Source organism: Melanostigma gelatinosum, assembly GCF_949748355.1.
Source record: "Melanostigma gelatinosum genome assembly, chromosome: 12".
Lineage (NCBI taxonomy): Eukaryota > Metazoa > Chordata > Actinopteri > Perciformes > Zoarcidae > Melanostigma > Melanostigma gelatinosum.
This window is the reverse complement of record NC_136645.1, coordinates 7203704-7221378: the sequence shown is the minus strand read 5'-3', so window position 1 is coordinate 7221378 and position 17675 is coordinate 7203704. Positions and strand designations below refer to the sequence as shown.

The 17675-nt window shown below is 43.2% G+C and overlaps 2 protein-coding genes across 2 annotated transcripts in view; one reads left to right on the top strand and one right to left on the bottom strand.

Annotated features, from left to right (window-relative positions):
* Positions 1-10363, top strand: part of map3k21 (mitogen-activated protein kinase kinase kinase 21) — a gene marked incomplete at its 5' end in the record, with an annotated part of 20308 nt that extends 9945 nt beyond the window's left edge. Inside the window, 10 exons of the mRNA XM_079280121.1 lie at positions 913-1093; positions 1235-1383; positions 1687-1862; positions 3038-3278; positions 3655-3777; positions 4371-4463; positions 5179-5329; positions 5557-5651; positions 5895-6704; positions 6809-10363. Of these exons, the coding sequence (XP_079136247.1) occupies positions 913-1093; positions 1235-1383; positions 1687-1862; positions 3038-3278; positions 3655-3777; positions 4371-4463; positions 5179-5329; positions 5557-5651; positions 5895-6704; positions 6809-7179 (2390 nt within the window). The 3' untranslated portion in view covers positions 7180-10363. The remainder of the gene's footprint in view (positions 1-912; positions 1094-1234; positions 1384-1686; positions 1863-3037; positions 3279-3654; positions 3778-4370; positions 4464-5178; positions 5330-5556; positions 5652-5894; positions 6705-6808) is intronic.
* A 1059-nt stretch (positions 10364-11422) lies between these two features.
* Positions 11423-15759, bottom strand: il22ra2 (interleukin 22 receptor, alpha 2; the record flags this gene model as incomplete). Its single annotated transcript, XM_079280599.1, has 6 exons — positions 11423-12027; positions 12474-12631; positions 13259-13401; positions 14025-14206; positions 14448-14568; positions 15696-15759. 5 exons carry the CDS (start codon positions 15757-15759, stop codon positions 12482-12484), a joined length of 660 nt encoding a protein of 219 aa, XP_079136725.1. The 3' UTR covers positions 11423-12027; positions 12474-12481.
* Between the last annotated feature and the right edge of the window lie 1916 nt (positions 15760-17675).

Here is a 17675-nt window from a genome sequence, read left to right as displayed (position 1 = left end):
AAAGATAAACAGTCCTTAGTTTTATCTTCACTATTTGGAGAATGTTCTGTTTATTGTTATAATTCATTTTAAGTCTTCTAAGTTTTGGACTGTTGGTCGTATAAAACAAGACATTCGAAGACGTCACCTTGGGACGTTTTAAACTATTTTTTTAAACTATTATCAGCAGAAACTCCAATGATAAAAATGATTGTTAATTACATCCCTACGTTATACACCAATATGTCTCTTACACATTGTAGTATATTTCTAAGTTATACTAAGTTATAGGCATGATACTCTTTGATTTATTTTATTTTTGTGCAAAGAAAATACTGAAAATTCTTTCTTTTCTTGCATTGAATTGAGTAACAAACTTAATTTCAGTTGTATGGTGACTAAATGGAATTGGGGTAACGTGTATCTCACTGAGTTGAAACTGGTTCAAAGTTAAAATCATCTGTTTGTATAAGAACATTTGGGGGTAAATAATACAAATGGGTGAATAAACTTGACTTCCCACGTCGGTGGGTTGTGGCTTCGCTGTGGCTCTCGGGCCGGGTGTCGTGTTACAGGCAGGTTTGGAGGGTTCTGTCTGTAACGTGTTAAACAGTTTTAGGACCTGAGGACAGGTGCTTTGTGGCACTGTCAGCCTTCTGTTCCTACAGTAATAAACGACCTGCATACCTCCGTTGGCCCTGTTGAATATCGACTATCATCTCCTCACCTGCACGGCCGTATTTCTCTCTCTCTGTCCCCCGCTCTTTGTATCTCCCTTTCTCTTTCACTCGTCGTCCCCCCCCCCCCCCCCTTCACATCCGTCACTTTCATCCCAACCCTGTCTTTCCCCGTTTCTCTCAATCACTGTTATGCCCTCTCCCGCTCCCAGTCTCTTCTATGGCCGCTCTCTAATGTATCTCTCTCTCTTCTCAGTTTTATTACTTGAAACGATTGAGAATGACGACATCGGGAAGAAGACCTTGAAGATCACAGATTTCGGCCTGGCCAGGGAGTGGCACAACACCACAAAAATGTCAGCTGCAGGCACCTATTCCTGGATGGCCCCCGAGGTGATCAAGTCCTCTCTCTTCTCCAAAGGCAGCGACGTCTGGAGGTATGACAATTCACACACCAGACACAGACCCAATGACGAAAATATGATCTGCTACTTACACATTCGTCGAACATTATTACTCTCTCCTGTACTTTCCTTTTACTCTCTTTCAACTCTCTTCGTATGTGCGTCAAACACCAGCTACGGAGTCTTGCTGTGGGAGCTGTTAACGGGGGAGGTGCCGTACCGTGGCATAGACGGCCTGGCTGTTGCTTACGGCGTGGCAGTCAACAAGTTAACTCTACCGATCCCCTCGACGTGCCCCGAACCCTTCGCCAAGCTCATGGAAGGTAAGTGTGCAACATAATAATAATGCTGCAGGATGTAGGAAAGCATTTCAAGAATAGCACGTCATTTATTTTTTTTGTTAATTAGATTATTGCAAAAGAATAATAATATGAGACTTAAAGTTCCACAATGAAATCTTAATAGAAGGCTATAGACAAAACGGTTAAAACAATGAACTTCGTCTTCAGTCTCAGCTGAATAAAACCTGTTCTAAAGCTGGTGGTTATGTACCTGTTGTGTTTTAGTTACACGATGTGTGGTAGTGGACGTATCTGTAATCTTTACATCTCAATGTGTGTGTCCAGAGTGCTGGGACCAGGACCCCCACGTGCGTCCCTCCTTCTCCTGCATCCTGGAGCAGCTGTCGGCCATCGAGGAGGCGGTGATGGCCACCATGCCCCAGGACTCTTTCCACAGCATGCAGGACGACTGGCGCGTGGAGATCCAGGAGATGTTTGATGAGCTCAGGACCAAAGAGAAGGTAGAGCAGAGCATCAATATGTGGAGCCACTGACATTACACCGTACTCGCAACACGAGGTCAGAGTGGGAACTTAGAAACCTGACATAACAGTTTATGTAGCCGAGCTTCTGTCCTTCTTGTACTGTTGTCTACGTTTGTTATTTTCCAGCGATGATACACGTTGACTAATCTATTCTTGAGATTAATCTAACCATGCAGAATCGCTTGGGGAAGCTTTTTATGGACTTAATTGGTTACTTTCAGTGGAAAAGCTAATCGCGCGTTAGACAAAAAGTGTCATTAATGCGGAGGCGCTTTAGCGTACTTCCCCTTGTTAAAACCTTAATCTGCTTCCTGTTTAAGTCTCCCATTGCTGGCTTAAAGAGGCGGGTTAATTCGTGTTTGTAGAAACAGCCGGATCAGCACAAAGAGCCGAGTCTACGACTGGTGAACTGAATGACACGGATACTAAAAAGTTTTCAGAGACTTAATTTGTGCCTTTTATTTGCTAATTATATCTTTTATTGTATTTTATATTAATGTATTATAACTGTTATGTTAAACCCCCTTTTAACACGTACCCAATTAAACACTCAACTGAACCTGCACCAACTCATCATCACATAAAAGCGCTCTAAAGTTTGTTTGGTGTGTAAAGCTTCCATAAATCACGAGAAGAAAGAAATGCAAATCTTTGAGCATCTTCTCACGTTTTCCCATCGCAAATTTCACAAGATTTCCTGTAAACGTCCCGCAGTAATCTGTGTCTAGGTGGGTGGCTGAAGTGGCTTGACTGTAAAGCTGCTTTATGTAAGTCATCCAGTAAGGATTATTGTTACTCATCTGAGAGCAATTAAAGAGAAAACGGGGACCGGTTAGCGCTGTAATGCAGCCTGAAACAGCAGGCAGTAATCTCCTGATACTTGTTATAGAAGGAGTTATTGTTATAGAAGGAGTTATTTAACACTCCTGCCTCCTTATTGTTGTCTATCTGCAAGAGCTTTTCCCTTGTTTCATGGGAACTATGAGATGTATTCCTGTTTGTCTTGCAATGCTTTCTCTTCTGTCTTACGAGAGAATTGTGTCTTCACTCTAGCGTTGACGGTGTGTCAGTGTTCCCAGGACCTTGTGGCAACAACTAAAGTCTGTCTGCCAGTTTAAGTATATATGTATCTTGACACCTGGCTCCTCCAGGAGCTACTTTCCAGAGAGGAGGAGCTGACGCGGGCCACCGTCCAGCAGAAGTCTCAGGAGGAGCTTCTGAAGCGTCGGGAGCAGCAGCTGGCAGAGCGGGAGATCAACGTGCTGGAGAGAGAGCTCAACATCCTCATCTTCCAGCTCAACAAAGACAAGCCCAACGTGAAGAAGAGGAAAGGCAAATTCAAGCGATCCCGCCTCAAACTGAAGGATGGGAACCGCATCAGCCTGCCCTCAGGTGAGCGAACGCACTGAACGGCTGTCTTGGTTTCATGTTTAAACTGGTGGTCTTCTGGTGTGAGCGGTGAAAAGAGCTGAATTGTTACTGAGACCTAACTTTGGGTGAATGAGATGTTCACTGACAAAACATGGTGGCCATGGTGTCTCAAAAAGTGCCGCTTTTTTACCTGTAGGCTGCGTTGTGTTGTCTTTGAAGTGCTTCTCTTTTCTCTCGCACGCAAGAGGGCGGGGATGAAGAGAAAACAATACCGGGGGAGTCACAGAATCCTGCTTTTGACTTTTAAGGTCGCAATTGAAAGCTCATTTTGACCCCCCCCCCCCCCGCCTGCTATTCTGAGATTGTCATGACCGTATCTGCGTGTTGCATTTTGCAGACTTCCAGCACAAGATCACCGTGCAGGCGTCGCCTTCCATGGACAAGAGGCGAAGCCTTCACAGCACCAGCTCCTCTCCTCCCAGCAGCCCCACACTCATCCCCCGCCTACGAGCCATCCAGCGTAAGTTCTGTCCGTTGGTTTTTTCAGGTTTTCCGTCGTGTGTCTCCTCCACCTCTGTGTCAGTGTTTCTTCTCGTTGTGGTTCAGTATTTCTTGGCCCGCATTAAGTCAAATCTCTTCTGAAGAAATCCCATCAACTCTCTGAGAGTTTCATGGGAACATGGGAACGGTGTCACAATGACCAGAGCCGTGCGAACGAAAGCTCCGGAGCCACAAGCAGCCAGCCAGTTGTTTGAACAGTTTGATGATGTCGTTAGTCACGCACTGACGCCCTCGCAATAACGGGAACAAATTCCTCTCCAGCATTTACAGTCGACGCTGATATTCAGACACAGAGCGCAGATTGTTGCTCAGAATCTCTGGATTGCAATTTATTGAACAAAAATGTTATGTAATTAAAAACTTCATATTATACCATGCCAAAAAGTCATAAAAACAAAAGTCACGATACAGTTGTGGTGTTGTCCTCGTATTGTATTTGTTGTATTGTTTTTATGCTGCCATTGACCTTTGTGTACGCTAGGAGCAAGTGAACATAACGTGTGTGGTAAAGCTCATGTTGGTGGGAGGTAACGTGTACGTTTCCCTCCCCAGTGACGTCCCACATGCAGAGGGACAGTTTGTATGTTTACCAACAGGATGTTGATCTGACCAGCGAGCTCACGGAGAAAGGCAAGCTATCGGCTTGTGATGTTGGGCTCATGAAAGGGTTTGATGCCCGACAGCTTCCATCAATGGGGATAATATCTGCTGGTTGACGAGGTTTTCCTGATTTTAACAAGACTTTGGGGGTTTGCTGGTTGTTTCACAGGTACTCTTGATGACTATTATGAGGTTTATGCCATAGACTTGGGCCAGCCATGTTATATTATGTGGTTTGAATTCAGTAATAATGTAGTAAACAACAAAGTGGTAGTGCTGTAAATTTGCATTTTTTACTAGTTTTGCCCTCGTCTGTTGCCCTCACGACTAACCTGCAGCCATAAGAAGCTTTCATAACAACATTTGGTCTTTTGATTTCACTTTCAGAAATTAATTTACATTGGTGATATTTTCTAGTACGAAAAAGTTTGTCACTAATGCGGTTATTAAAATAATTAAAGGTTTATATCAATCCAGTGTATAATGGCCTTGAAATAAACTTTTAAGAGAGAACACCCATGAGTTATTCTTTGATATTTAAACTTTTTAAGTACTCTACTATTTGGAGACGGAGTCGACAAAGAACATTTTTAGACAAAGATAATTACCGGGGTTCTACAGATGGCATAATATCTGTTTTTAATAATCTTACTAACATGTCTACACCAGATTCTCTGTCAGGGTTGTGGTTTCGCTGACAAACGCCCTCTTGCAGTTGTTTTGGCTCTTTGGTAACACTTGTTGGTCGCTGTGTTAATAGTTACCCAAGATGAGAGCAACCGCACATGGGGCCGTAGCACCCTCTTCAGGCCAGAAGAGTTTGAAGACGTGAAAAAGGGAATCAAGAAGAAAGGAAGAACCTGGGGTCCCAGTTCAGTGCAGAGCAAAGAAAGACCTGCTGCTGCTGAGAGGTAGATCACACACACATACACACACACACACACAACAAGCTAGTATTTCGTTCAATCATGATCTCAGGGTGGAGACCATTTGGCTCCTGTTCCTAAACAACTTAACCACATCCTCACATCTTAATGTTATCCTCGACTTGTCTCTGTGTTTTATACAGTAATATACAACATAAGGTTTCACACACTTTCTACTACAAACGGCGATAACTTGTACTTCATGTTTTCAGAGTGCGTCCTCTGTCAGACGGCAGTAACCCCTGGTCCACCAGCCTGGTCAAATCCCAAAAGTCTGTCCCCCTCTCTGCCCTGTTTGCTGAACAAAGTGAGCCGAATTCTTTTCTGAAGTGACTAATAAATGTTGTTTTCAAGTCTTTTGAGTGCTTGTTTACTTGTCAGATTTGAAATTAGGTTTAATATCCCTCATTTTCCTTTCACGTCTGTCAGACAAACACAATTAAGTACGTTTCTGTCAAGTGGCAGGTACTCTTAATGATCTGGTGATGCTTGGAAGGGGAAAGGGTGCTTGTTTGGTTCATTCATTAATAATTTCTATTTCCCACTTCAGCGGGGGCCGGTAAAGACGAGGCCTTCTCCCAGGAATGTCCCGACAGCAGCTCCAAGCCAAAGCAGCTCAAGTTCCCCAACCAGGTGTACATCGATCTACCTCTGTGGAGGGACGAGCAGCAGCCTCAGAGCCCCGCTGGGCATTGTGGGTCGGGAGATTCTGCGGTTGGGGCAGCAGGTCAGGGTGGCCCAGCAGAGACCCCAGAAGACACCACCACATCCACCTCGTCCACCTCCACCACCCCACAGGTCACCCCCACCAACAGCCTGAAGCGGACGTCGGCTCGCCGCAAGACCGACGCCGCGCTGTGCGGCTGCGGCTCGTTGCTGGCTTCCGTTGTGCTCGGTTATGACATTAGGGAGGCTCTCAAGAACTCTGCTCCTGGGGAGGATTGCGAGCCCCAGCGCGAGGAGAAGGAAAAGAAGAAGAAGGAGGGCCTGTTTCAGCGTGCGACACGCTTCCGCCGCAGCACCTCGCCACCGGGCGGTCGCTCCCGCAAAGACGAAGCCTCATCGAACCACACCGCCGCCCAACCTGTCAATCTCATCTCCATGTCGGCCATTATGGAGTGCAACTCCACCAAGTGTCTCTCGCAGTCTGAGGCGGACGCGTCGCAGTCTAGGCCTGGGAAGCTTGAGCTTGCGGCCGCCAATCATCTCGCGGAGTCGTCCAGACCCGGCGAAGCAGCTGCTGCAGAAGGCCAGAATAACACACAGACACCCCCGCCAACCCAAAGCCAGCCAGCTGAGCAGAGCAACCACAACACAGGAACACGGCTACGCAGGAAGAAATACACCACCAACCACATTAGTGAGTAACACCAAAAAAGAGGGGTACGGGAAGTAAGCTTGTGTACGGTTTAAAAAAACAATACTTATGCTCCAAAAATGTATCTCCCCCCCATCTGTTTCCAGCCAATGGCCCACCCACTCTGCCTCCTCCAGCCTCACAGAAGAAGCAAGAAAAAGAGCAGGATGGACTGTCGGAGAAGCCTTCTGGTGGGGAGGCCTTCTCCAGACCACGGCCGGTGTCCTTCCGGGCCAAGCCACATACCTGGGCCCTGCTGCGAGGACGCAACAAGAGCTACTCGCTGGGCCACTACTCCGGAGAGAAGACGGCCCAAAACCTAAGCGTGGCGCTGTCCTCGGACGTGGGGACGGGCTGCTCCCTACTGGACATGGACACGGAGGGCCAGAAACGGGACTGCACTGTGCCGCTCTGCCGCATTCAGAGCTCCCCGGGACGGACCTCCGTTTTTGAGCTGGAGAAAGAGTTTCTCTCTTAGGAGCCTTCAAAAAAAAAAATTGACCTGCTGTGGTCATAGTTCATCCCATACAACCAAGAGTGTTTCAGAACATTCAGACAGAATATTTGGCCGAAAACTCCTGGAGGGTTTAGAACCAGGCTGCCTTTCCCCCCCCCCCCCCGTTTAAAAACAAAAGTTCTATAATATCAAACCCAGCTTTGCCATAGTTAGTCAGTGTTCCAGACCAAGTCTGAGACTTCCAGCAGACACACCTGTGCTTCATCTCAATTCAGTTCAGACCAAAGACTCGCGACGGGTTCATGTGAAATTCGCAAACACTTGCAATGCGCAGGTCTGCAATATTCTGAAATCTGTGAGTTTACGCCGATGCGACTAAAACAGCGGCCACCTGGTGCCCAAGTGCAACAGAGAGTGGGAGGCGGCCGGCGCACATGACTGCGATCTAGTCGCGCTGCAGCGTCCATGAGCCCTTTTGTGCACACAGAGCAGAAACTAACCATCGACTAAAGAGATAAAAAATAAACTGCCAGCTGCTGATTCAGACAGGGTGAACATCTGAAACATGATGCATCAACATTTATTTTAGTTTTACAGTGTTACAGGTTTAAATAACGTCGATCATATGGGTCATGTTGTTTATCCTGCTGTCATAATATTTCCAATTAAGTTTCCGATTTGTCAGCGGTTAATTGTTAACATTAACACGCAGCGTGCACGTAAGCAGTCGCGTGCATTTACCGATCCGACAGCCTTGATTCGTGACCAGATATAAACTAGTTTTTCTCTGCGTGAAAGCGCCTGAGATGGTAAATGTGAGAGAGTTGGCAGAGAGAAAGGAGACGATGGGACCGACACGGCTGTTCCTCAAACAGCTTGACGAGGTCATCCCCTCTTTCCTCCGACCAACTGTTTGTAACTGACTCGACCGGCTGACTTGACGAGCCGAGTCGCAGGCGACACTGTCAGCCGGCTTGAATCGAGCTGAGACAGACCCTCCTCGCCGCTGCAACAGTTTTGTCTCGTCGCAAATCTTTGGTCTAGACTGCGACTTCCACGCTGGCTTGACTCGTACTAGAACCCACATTTACAAACATAGTTCTGAAACCTGAGCAGAGCACGCTGACTCAGCAGCTCTTCTTCTGGTCACTCGGATGCTCGGCCGGCCATCTTTGTTCGCGCAGCTCTTCCTCCCTTTTGTTACCTTCTTCCTTTTTTCGTTCTGTCGGTGCAGCTAAACGTTGACCGCTGCTGCAGCTTTCGCAACACAATACCCTCACCTTTTTATTTATATATATATTTTTATAGGTAATTTAATACGAAGAGACTTGACCTTACCTTTTAGAAACCAGCAGGATGTACATTCCATGTCAGTTTCAAAGTTGTGCGATCACGCTTTTAGATTTTTTTGGACTTGAGAATCATGCATGCATGTACCCTTAAAATGTTGAACAAAAGAAAACAGTGTCTTGTTTGTAAATATTTCTTTTTATCCCATTATCAGCCTAATGCTGACAGCGGTTTTGTATTGCATATATGCTGTTTTGTGACTGTTTTTAAAAAGTGAGCGATGCTGAAGTACCGTTTGTGTTCCAGGGGCCGGTTACATACTGGATCGTAGCAGGGATGCAAGTGTGCCTTCTCCCACAATGTCCTAAAGATTTTAGAGAAGCAGGTAGAAAAGTACCTGCAGAGCAAACATTCGTTTCACTTAACTGTTGAAATGACTGTTGTACTCATGTGTTTGAAAGTATTTATTGAACATCATTTTTTTGGGGGGTCAATATTTCCTGTACTGCAGCCGAGTGGGGGAACACTTCAGCCACCGATGTTTATGTCGGGGAAACCTGCCCCAAATGAATGAATGGATTTATAATCGAATCCTCCCCCGATGACAGCTGATTGGCTGCAACTGCAGTGACGCAGCACAATCTCAGATTTAAATTGTTAAAAAGATTAATGCTCAGCCGGGAGTGGCAACATGGGAGGATCTTGTTTAGAGCATTGAGTGCACAAAGAGCAATACTACAGACGGACCGTGTGCTTTCAATACTAGCTTCTCTCTATCACGTGCGCAGTTTTGTACAAATTAGGGGTTTTTTTCTCCCTTTTTTGTTAAAATTTCCGTCTCATTGAGGTCGGGTAGGTCTGGAGACATTGGAGGACAACATTTAGAGTGACGACACAGTTTCATTATCATAATGTAAACTCAGAGCCAGTTGTTTGTTATCCTGATTCGTTGTCTCCGGATCTCTGTGAACTTGAGTGTGGCGGTCTGACTCTGCAGGATACACACTGGTCACTCCCGGGCCCGCTCTAAAAGATGGACAAATTTACTTAATATTGTTACTTTTGACTGATGATCATACCCCCCCCCCCCCCCCCCCCCCCCAACTTTTTATCGCTGTCTCAGTTCGGTCTGTTTTTGAGAAGTTCATAAGAACAAAACAAAGCTCATTTACAGTGAGATATGAATTCTCAAACGGTGTAAATATATTTCCTGACGTGTGTATGTATCACTGTGGCATCTTCCGATGATTTAGAATGGGAAGTGTCCCATGTTCTGTATTTTATGACCACTGACTGTCAAACAACACTGTACAAGTCTTACTAATAATCAAGCTGTTAAAGGGGCAGTTTGCCAGCCAAGATATCACTGGATTTGCTCATTTTCTATGAATTAAGGTTAACTGGAAATACCACAATGCACTGGTGCTGTACATTCCCCCTTAAAATATTGTGTTTCTGTTTGAAGCTGAAGTCTGCAGTTTGTCGTCCACAGTCACAAAGCTTTGTTGGCTAGCAGCTAACGAAAGGCTTTTGTCTACGAGGGTTAACGATGTCTCGACATGCCCAAAAACATTCCACTACGTCAGACAAACTGCAGCAGGAATATTGGTGATACCGGTTATCAATAAGGTGCATTCAGGCTTCGGACCAAATTCATCTCTATACCAGCACTAAGGCCTCGATGTCCTCGGGACCAAAACCACGAAATGAACTAGCTGCTAGTGAGGAGCTCTTACAAAGAAAGCTGTTCCGTACAATCCGCGCAGCGCTGGTGCTGAAAGATCCATCACCTTCTGTTAAGTGCAACCCTTCCTTTAAATCACTGGATGTCTCCGTCACGCTGAATGTGTCACATTTAGATTTGAGTAAGTCTGTTTCAGTGAACGTTTTTGTTATCATTACAGTATTGGTTATTTCACGCCTAATTGATCGAGAGTATCAAGTTTATCAACATTTTGAATAAAGTCTAAATCAAGACTTATGTTGACTTTGTTTTTCTTCGGATAGATTCTGATCTTCTGTTGATCAACCGGCGACAGTTATTTGATGCTGTTTTCTTACATTTCCAGCTGTCACACCAAATGTGTATTAATCCACTGCTAAAGTCTACCCAGAATGCACTGCCTGATTGAGTAATGTTTGTTAACTAACATGCCCAGCTGTCTTAGGAAAATATTCATCCTTTTTTGAAAATGAACTGTTATATTCCTGACTGTTTCAAGTCTTCATTAAGAACCAATCGTATTATAGCATGTCGAAAAAAAGTAATTTTGTATGTTTATAAACTCATGAAAACTTAATTGTATGTCGAAAAAAGTGATAACGTCATAGCAGAGTATGCCCAAGAACCAAAATGTCATGAAAAGAATCATAGTAAAACACGTCAAAAGTGTAGTATGTTCACAAAAGTCATAGTATAGTATGATGAAAAAGTCATTCAAATTCCATAATATATTATGTCGAAAAAAAGCCAGTCATAGTATTTCAAAAAAGTCAAAGTATAATCCGGTTACAAAAGTCATCAAAAGTCAATTTTTTTTTTTTAAAGTCATAATATATTTGGTCGAAAATAAAGCAAAAAAGTCAAAGTATAGTATATTTTTAAAAAGACTTAAAAACCGAGTATGTCCAAACATCTTGTAAAGTATGTTGAAAAAAGTAATGGCATAGAAACTTCACAGTATGATATAAAAAAAACTTCACAGTATGATAAAAAACGTCATAAAAACTTCATAGTATGTAAAATAAAAGTCCCGGTATAGTATAAGACAGACAGATGAGGCAGAATATACCAGTGTAGTCAATTATTGTGCCTTTATTTGTAACATGATATATACAACAAATACACAATACATTAGAAGTTTTGCATCTGAATACAGTTGAAGCGTAAACTCATTGCTACACAGTAAAGCTCCCGTGATGTTTTGGCTTTGTGCTTTATGTTAAAGCTTAGATGACATTCATTGAGAGTTGCTGTGCGGAAGGGAAAACGAGTACAAATTCACAGTATTGAAACAGTATAAACTGCATCCTTCCCATCCCTGAACAAATGATTTGTTTCCTCCAATCAAAGGAAACAAAGTGAAATGTTAAGACGAAAAAATACATAAAATTGCTAAATGTGTGATTCACTGGTTACTGTCGTCAGCTGGAAGAATAAGTTAACGTAAACTGCTCTTCTTCATTGTGCTTGTAGTGTGTCTGAAAGATAAGCTGCGCTTAATGAAAACAACAAAACAAAAGTAAAAAGATCTTAACAAAATAATCTTAACTCAAGTTCTACTCAAAAGCTTTTTCCAGAGCTTTGAACCACATTTCACATCATCACCAGCGGATGGAGTTGACTCAGTGATCCACTGAGGGGGGGGGGGGGGAATGCTGGAAAGTGGACCTTGAGTTAACAGAAACAATGCAGTGTCCTGGAGGCTGACATCAAAAGTGAAAGTGTACCTACACAATTCAACATGTCACATCCGAAATGCTTTTGAGAATAAAGTGCAGCACTTTTATTGACACGGAGGTAGCGAAGGATAACTAAAGCTGAACTGATGGAGGAAAAGTCCAGCTTGTCCAGTTCGTCTGCAGCGAAGAGAAGTGGAAAAAAGACAAACGGAGAAGAGGAAGAGAAAAGATGAATGAATGGCACAAAGGAATAATAATCAAAAGGAATGACTTTCCAGAATTACATTATCAGCGCTCCACAGATCTGTTGCAGATCTACAAATAGTGCAAAGGGCGGGTTGAGCAGAGGTCATTGTGGAGAAACTCTCTGCAAAGATTTCTCCTCCAGGAGTTTCATCTTCCCTCCTTCTTTCTGTCCCGCTGCCTCAGGCCAATGTCGTGCGACAACTGATCCTTGACTTCTCGTTTGGGAATCTTTTGTTACAGCGCAGAGGTTACCTTTCACCCTCGCACAATACTGTCTGGCTCGGACACAGTCACACGACGCACACACTTGTGCCACATCCCCACGGATCAAATAGCTTTCTACTACTGTGTGTGTGTGTGTGTGTGTGTGTTCATACCTGTGTGATCAAAGCGTAGTGACACATTGCACGGGGCTCCGAGCGCTGCTCTTGGCCTGGAGGGGGATCATGGTCTGGGCTTGGAGGCAGTATTTCTCCTTGTGTTTCAGCTTTTTCAGAATCATCTTTTTAGAGCAGCAGTCCATCTCGTGCACCTCCTGAAGAGGAGAGAATAAGACCGGAGACACTGACGGTCAGACTGCATAATATCTTGACATACATTTCATACATTTTCTTCATGTTTCGTAATGAACTTTATTATTTATTGTTGTTGTTGTTCTTGTTTTTGTTGTTCCTCTTCTCCCTCTTCTGCTTCCTCTTCTATTTCGTAAGAGTGGGAGTGGTAGTTTAAAAGTAATATGTTTACAGCATACACATTTATTACATTATATTTGTTCCAGGCTCCAGAAAGAAATGTGTCACCATGCTGGTGATTCTTTTAGTGCAGAAACTTAATCGATCAATTGATCAAAAAAAAAAATGTATCGATGAATTGATAATGAAAGTAATTGTTAGTTGCAGCCCTAAAAGCTTTATTTTACATCTATAGCATTACATTACAGGACATTTATTTTGTTTTCCATATAAACCTCATTAAAATATGAATAAATTATTATTAAAACGTTATTCTTGATCGTTTGTCTGCAGCCAAAAACAGTATGGAGATGTAACTGTGTGTGTGTGTGTGTGTGTGTGTGTGTGTGTGTGTGTGTGTGTGTGTGTGTGTGTGTGTGTGTGTGTGTGTGTGTGTGTGTGTGTGTGTGTGTGTGTGTGTGTGTGTGTACCTCCTGTCCACTGGTGTCTATGAGGTAGATCTCGTAGTGTAGACTCCTGTGCATCTTACGGACCATCAGCCTCGGGGTCTTCACACGGACCACGATCCCCTGCTCGGTGCAGTTCAGCTTCAAGACAGGAGAGCTGATTTTGGCTGCAGATGCAACATAAGGAATTAGTTTCGTTTATTTTTTCCAAAGATGAAGACAAAACAATTCAAAGAGTAAAACATAAAAGAAGGAGAAGAGGAAATATTTTTTTGTTTTGGTGTTTTGTTTCGTATAAAAGCAACTTGACATCTTACACTTCAAGCACATTTTAAACAGAACACTTTGTATGCAACTTTTTCTTGCCAGTTTGGGGGTTGAAGTACCAGGCAACTGATTGTTTTTATCCTTTAAAAATTACTTAAATTTCGCTTGAAAAAGGTAAAAAGAAAACAACTGTTATGTGGACTGGGACCAGGATTGATTGAGAGTATAGTAAAGTGACTGTATTATAGGTATAACTCAGCAAATTGTACTTTTTGAGTTAGTAAATTCAATTCCTTGACTTAAAAAAGTGTAGTTATTAGTTATTCTTTATACAGATCTTACAACCTGAACTGATACCTCTCCTTGAAATACTCTAGTACGTCTCCACTCCTTATAGTTATTAATAAAGAACCATGCCGGCGTCTGTTTCAGGTTGTGTCGATCGAGGCATCAGTTTGGGTCAGCGACAATAGAACAGACGATGAGGAGGAGGAGGAGGAGGAGGAGGAGAGTAAACACTCACTGTCCCAGCGAGGGCTGAACCTCGGGGAGAGGGCCCAGGCTGATTTGCTGGAGGGCAGGGAGGAAGCGTGCACTCTGGCGTAATACCACTCTCTGGAGTCGGAGGTCACGGCGCTGAGGTCGCAGTGGGGCCTCTGGATCCCCTGACAGCCGGACACGTCCAACCACTGAGGCTCGCCATAACTGAGGAGCAGATGGTTTATTTCACTCTGTGCAGCATGGATCATAGTAGCATGTCTTACTGCCAGTGATGGATATATATATATACATATATATATATGAATTAGCAAAGTTTAGCAATTTGGAATGAAAAATGAAATAAAAACTGAATGTTTGCAGTGTTAAATGTAGATCTGCTGTGTGTGTGTGTGTGTGTGTGTGTGTGTGTGTGTGTGTGTGTGTGTGTGTGTGTGTCATGGCTCACATCTTCCACTGGACGTAGAACTGCAGTGAGCTTCTGTTGGCAGGTGGACTCCAGTGCGCAACGTTTTTATAGTCCACGGAGTCAAACCTCACCTGGGTGGGTGGAGCGAGCATCACTGGAACTGAGGAGGTAATTGATGACATGATGGTTTATGAGGAGATAGAAGCATCAACTACCTTTTCTTTTTTTTTAAAGGTAAAATATTGATTGATTAGTTGTTTGATTAAGAACAACAATGGAGGTTATTAGACAGCAGCTCTTAAGTACACAACAAAAACTGATTTACAAACAGGACGATAAAACAGAAAATATGAAAATGGGATTTGGAATTACTATCACTAATAGGAGTAGTAGTAGGATAGGAGTAGTAGTACATGACAAATGGGGGGAGTGCATGACAGCCAGTACTCCAACTGTACAAACTAAAGAAGGTGCATCCATTCCAAATAGCTTCTATATGGGCTCTGGAATTATATTTAAAATGAAATGTTTGGTGGGACGGAAGAGATTTCCTGAGTCTTGTTGTGATTCTTGAAAGATTCGTATTAGAAAGATGTCTTTCACCTTTTAGCAAAATCTATCTGTGGTCATGGTCGTTTGTCTTGAGGCTGGGGTTCGGGTTCGGGTTCGGGTTAGAACTGTAGTTAGATAAATCATTGCCATTGTTCCTGACAACACAGCGGCTTGTTTTTCAAACTTGACACATAAAATTGTACCTTGAAGTCTCAGAGCTCATGACACACTCGAGTTACTCTCCTGAACCAGCCTTAAGTCAAAGTTCCATGTTTCTGTTTCTTTGTTCTCGTCTTGTTGGAGATTGATCATTTCTGACGTTTTTTCTAATTCCTACTGACGTCTTGGAGCGATTTAGAGTGAAAGAACTGTTTGTTGTACTCAACCCTCACAATATGTAACATCATTTGTGATTCCCTGACTTCAGTGTAAATCAAGTCCTGTTCTGTTGTTTCTCACATTGTTCCGTTGCCTTATTACATCTTAAAAGAGTGTATTCGTGAGTTCTGTTATTAGTTGGTCTGTTACATTAAAGACCAATACATTTAAAGTTACACTCCTTGATTCCGTGATCTTTAAATATGTGAAGGTCCTCTGAGCTGAGCGCTGATGTTTTAAAGTGATTTTAAAAACATGAACAACTTCTGAGAAAGAAATCTGTGTGACGTTGAAATCAAACCAGTCAGACAAGAACAATCCATATGTCATAAAACATGTACACGTATCGGCGGTTACCTTGAGCTGTGACACAGAAACCCAGGTTCCCCAGCAGCACGGCTCTGAGCAGCAGATCAGTCATGGCGTTGAGGCAGTCTGAGGACGAAAGACACGCTGGACTGATGCTGCAGGCAACACGGCCGCCTTTAACATGCCATCAACTTCCTGTTTTTAAGTTCAATGATGCATGGACCATATATGGCATTTCTGACACGACCACGTTCTGTCATTCCCCCTCTGAAAGCTGACCACCACCACCAGCACTTACAATACAATTTGAAGTGTGTATCAGCAAAACTAGGAACAAAACAAGCCCACTTGAAATCCTGTTCAAATTAAATATGCATTTTTCTTTTCATGCATACATCTCATACGTTGCTGTCGTGTGCGAATGAGAAATCTTTGCCTAATTTGCCAAAATATTTGGACACAAAAGACGCAACGCTGTACTGCTTTGCTGATATTACACCTCAGAGCTAAATATACCTCCTCATACTGTGGATTTGACTGACATTTCTTCTCAAATTCACATTTAAAATAATGTAAAAGACGGCATGAATGTTCTCTAATAGTCCTTTTTCACAGCAAACATTTTGACTTCTTATAATACACACAAACAGTGAGCCAGCCTGCACAACACCAGCACCCTGAAAATAAAGCAGCTAAATGCAATTCAGCCATAATTAGTTGTATTATTTCATGAAACAGAGCCCATTAATACATTCTTCAAATGACGCTCTGTGAGTTCTGTGAGGACGTATTTCTCGTGACAGTCGCTTGTTTGTTCTCTGAAGGTCAGAAGAAATGCCACACTGTTCTGCTTCAGGTTGACGCAGTTACAAGTATTTGTTAGTTGAACGATAACCATCAACATGTCCAAACATTTGACTGGAAACAAACGGTTTACTGGAAATGTGTTGCGTAATGACGCTCGGTGACAACAGAGCACTTTATGGTTCCACTTCGTGTTAGTTATTAACTATATTGTTTATGGGTCTATAAATATCTACGGAAGCGGATGTGATTATATAAGCATTGTTCTGCAAAACCTTAAAATACATCATGACATCAAATTCAAATTCTGATTGTCTCATTACAGTTGGACTGAACTTTACCAAGTGTACTTTGTAGCACTTTTATACCGTGTTAGTAAAACTTGTACATCCTGGTGCTACAGCATTAACGCAGTTTAGGTGACTTCTAATCACCCAAAGGATCCGCAGCACGCTGTGATTAGTGATTCCCAGCCCGGGGTACATACTAATCTTTAAAACATAGTAATTAGAATTGGAATAATAAATGTTTCCCCATATTGAGTGGACCTGTAATAACAGGGTGAACCAGCACTCAATGGTTCAACTCCCGGCCCGGGGGACCTTTGTTGCACATTATACACCTTCCTCTCACTGACTTTCAGAATAAAGGCAAAAATGCCAAAACATGGTCTCAACAAAAAAAATAGAGTGTGCGTGAAAACTTACCCAGTGAGCAGAGAAACCTAAACAGCTAAAAGTGGTCACATTGATCGATGGAGTAATGGATACATGAAGCTAAATGTTGGTTGTACACATGAACAGTGAAGCTGGAATACATAAAAGTAACAGCCAAACTGACCTAAACATTGAAGTTCAACTGTGAAAAAACCGTATTTTAACAGTATGGACCTTTGTAAAAGTATGATGTGAAATCACATCCAGGTTGAATTCAGTTCAGGTGAACACATGTTGAACATGAGGAGCGGTGTTGATGGTGTTGTGCTTGATCTGACAGGGCTGTGGGAGTATATCGGACAAAGCTGGGGCGGCTGTGGCTCAGTGGTAGAGCCGGTCGTCCTTTAACCACAAGGTTGCCAATCCCCCTCTCCTACTGTCCACATGTCAAAGTGTCCTTGAGCAACACACAAGTTGCTCCACGGGCGTTTCACAGCAGTTGAATGCAAAAAGAAATCTGCAAACCAAATACCAAGAACGATTTGAGGATACACACCTAATAGTGAAG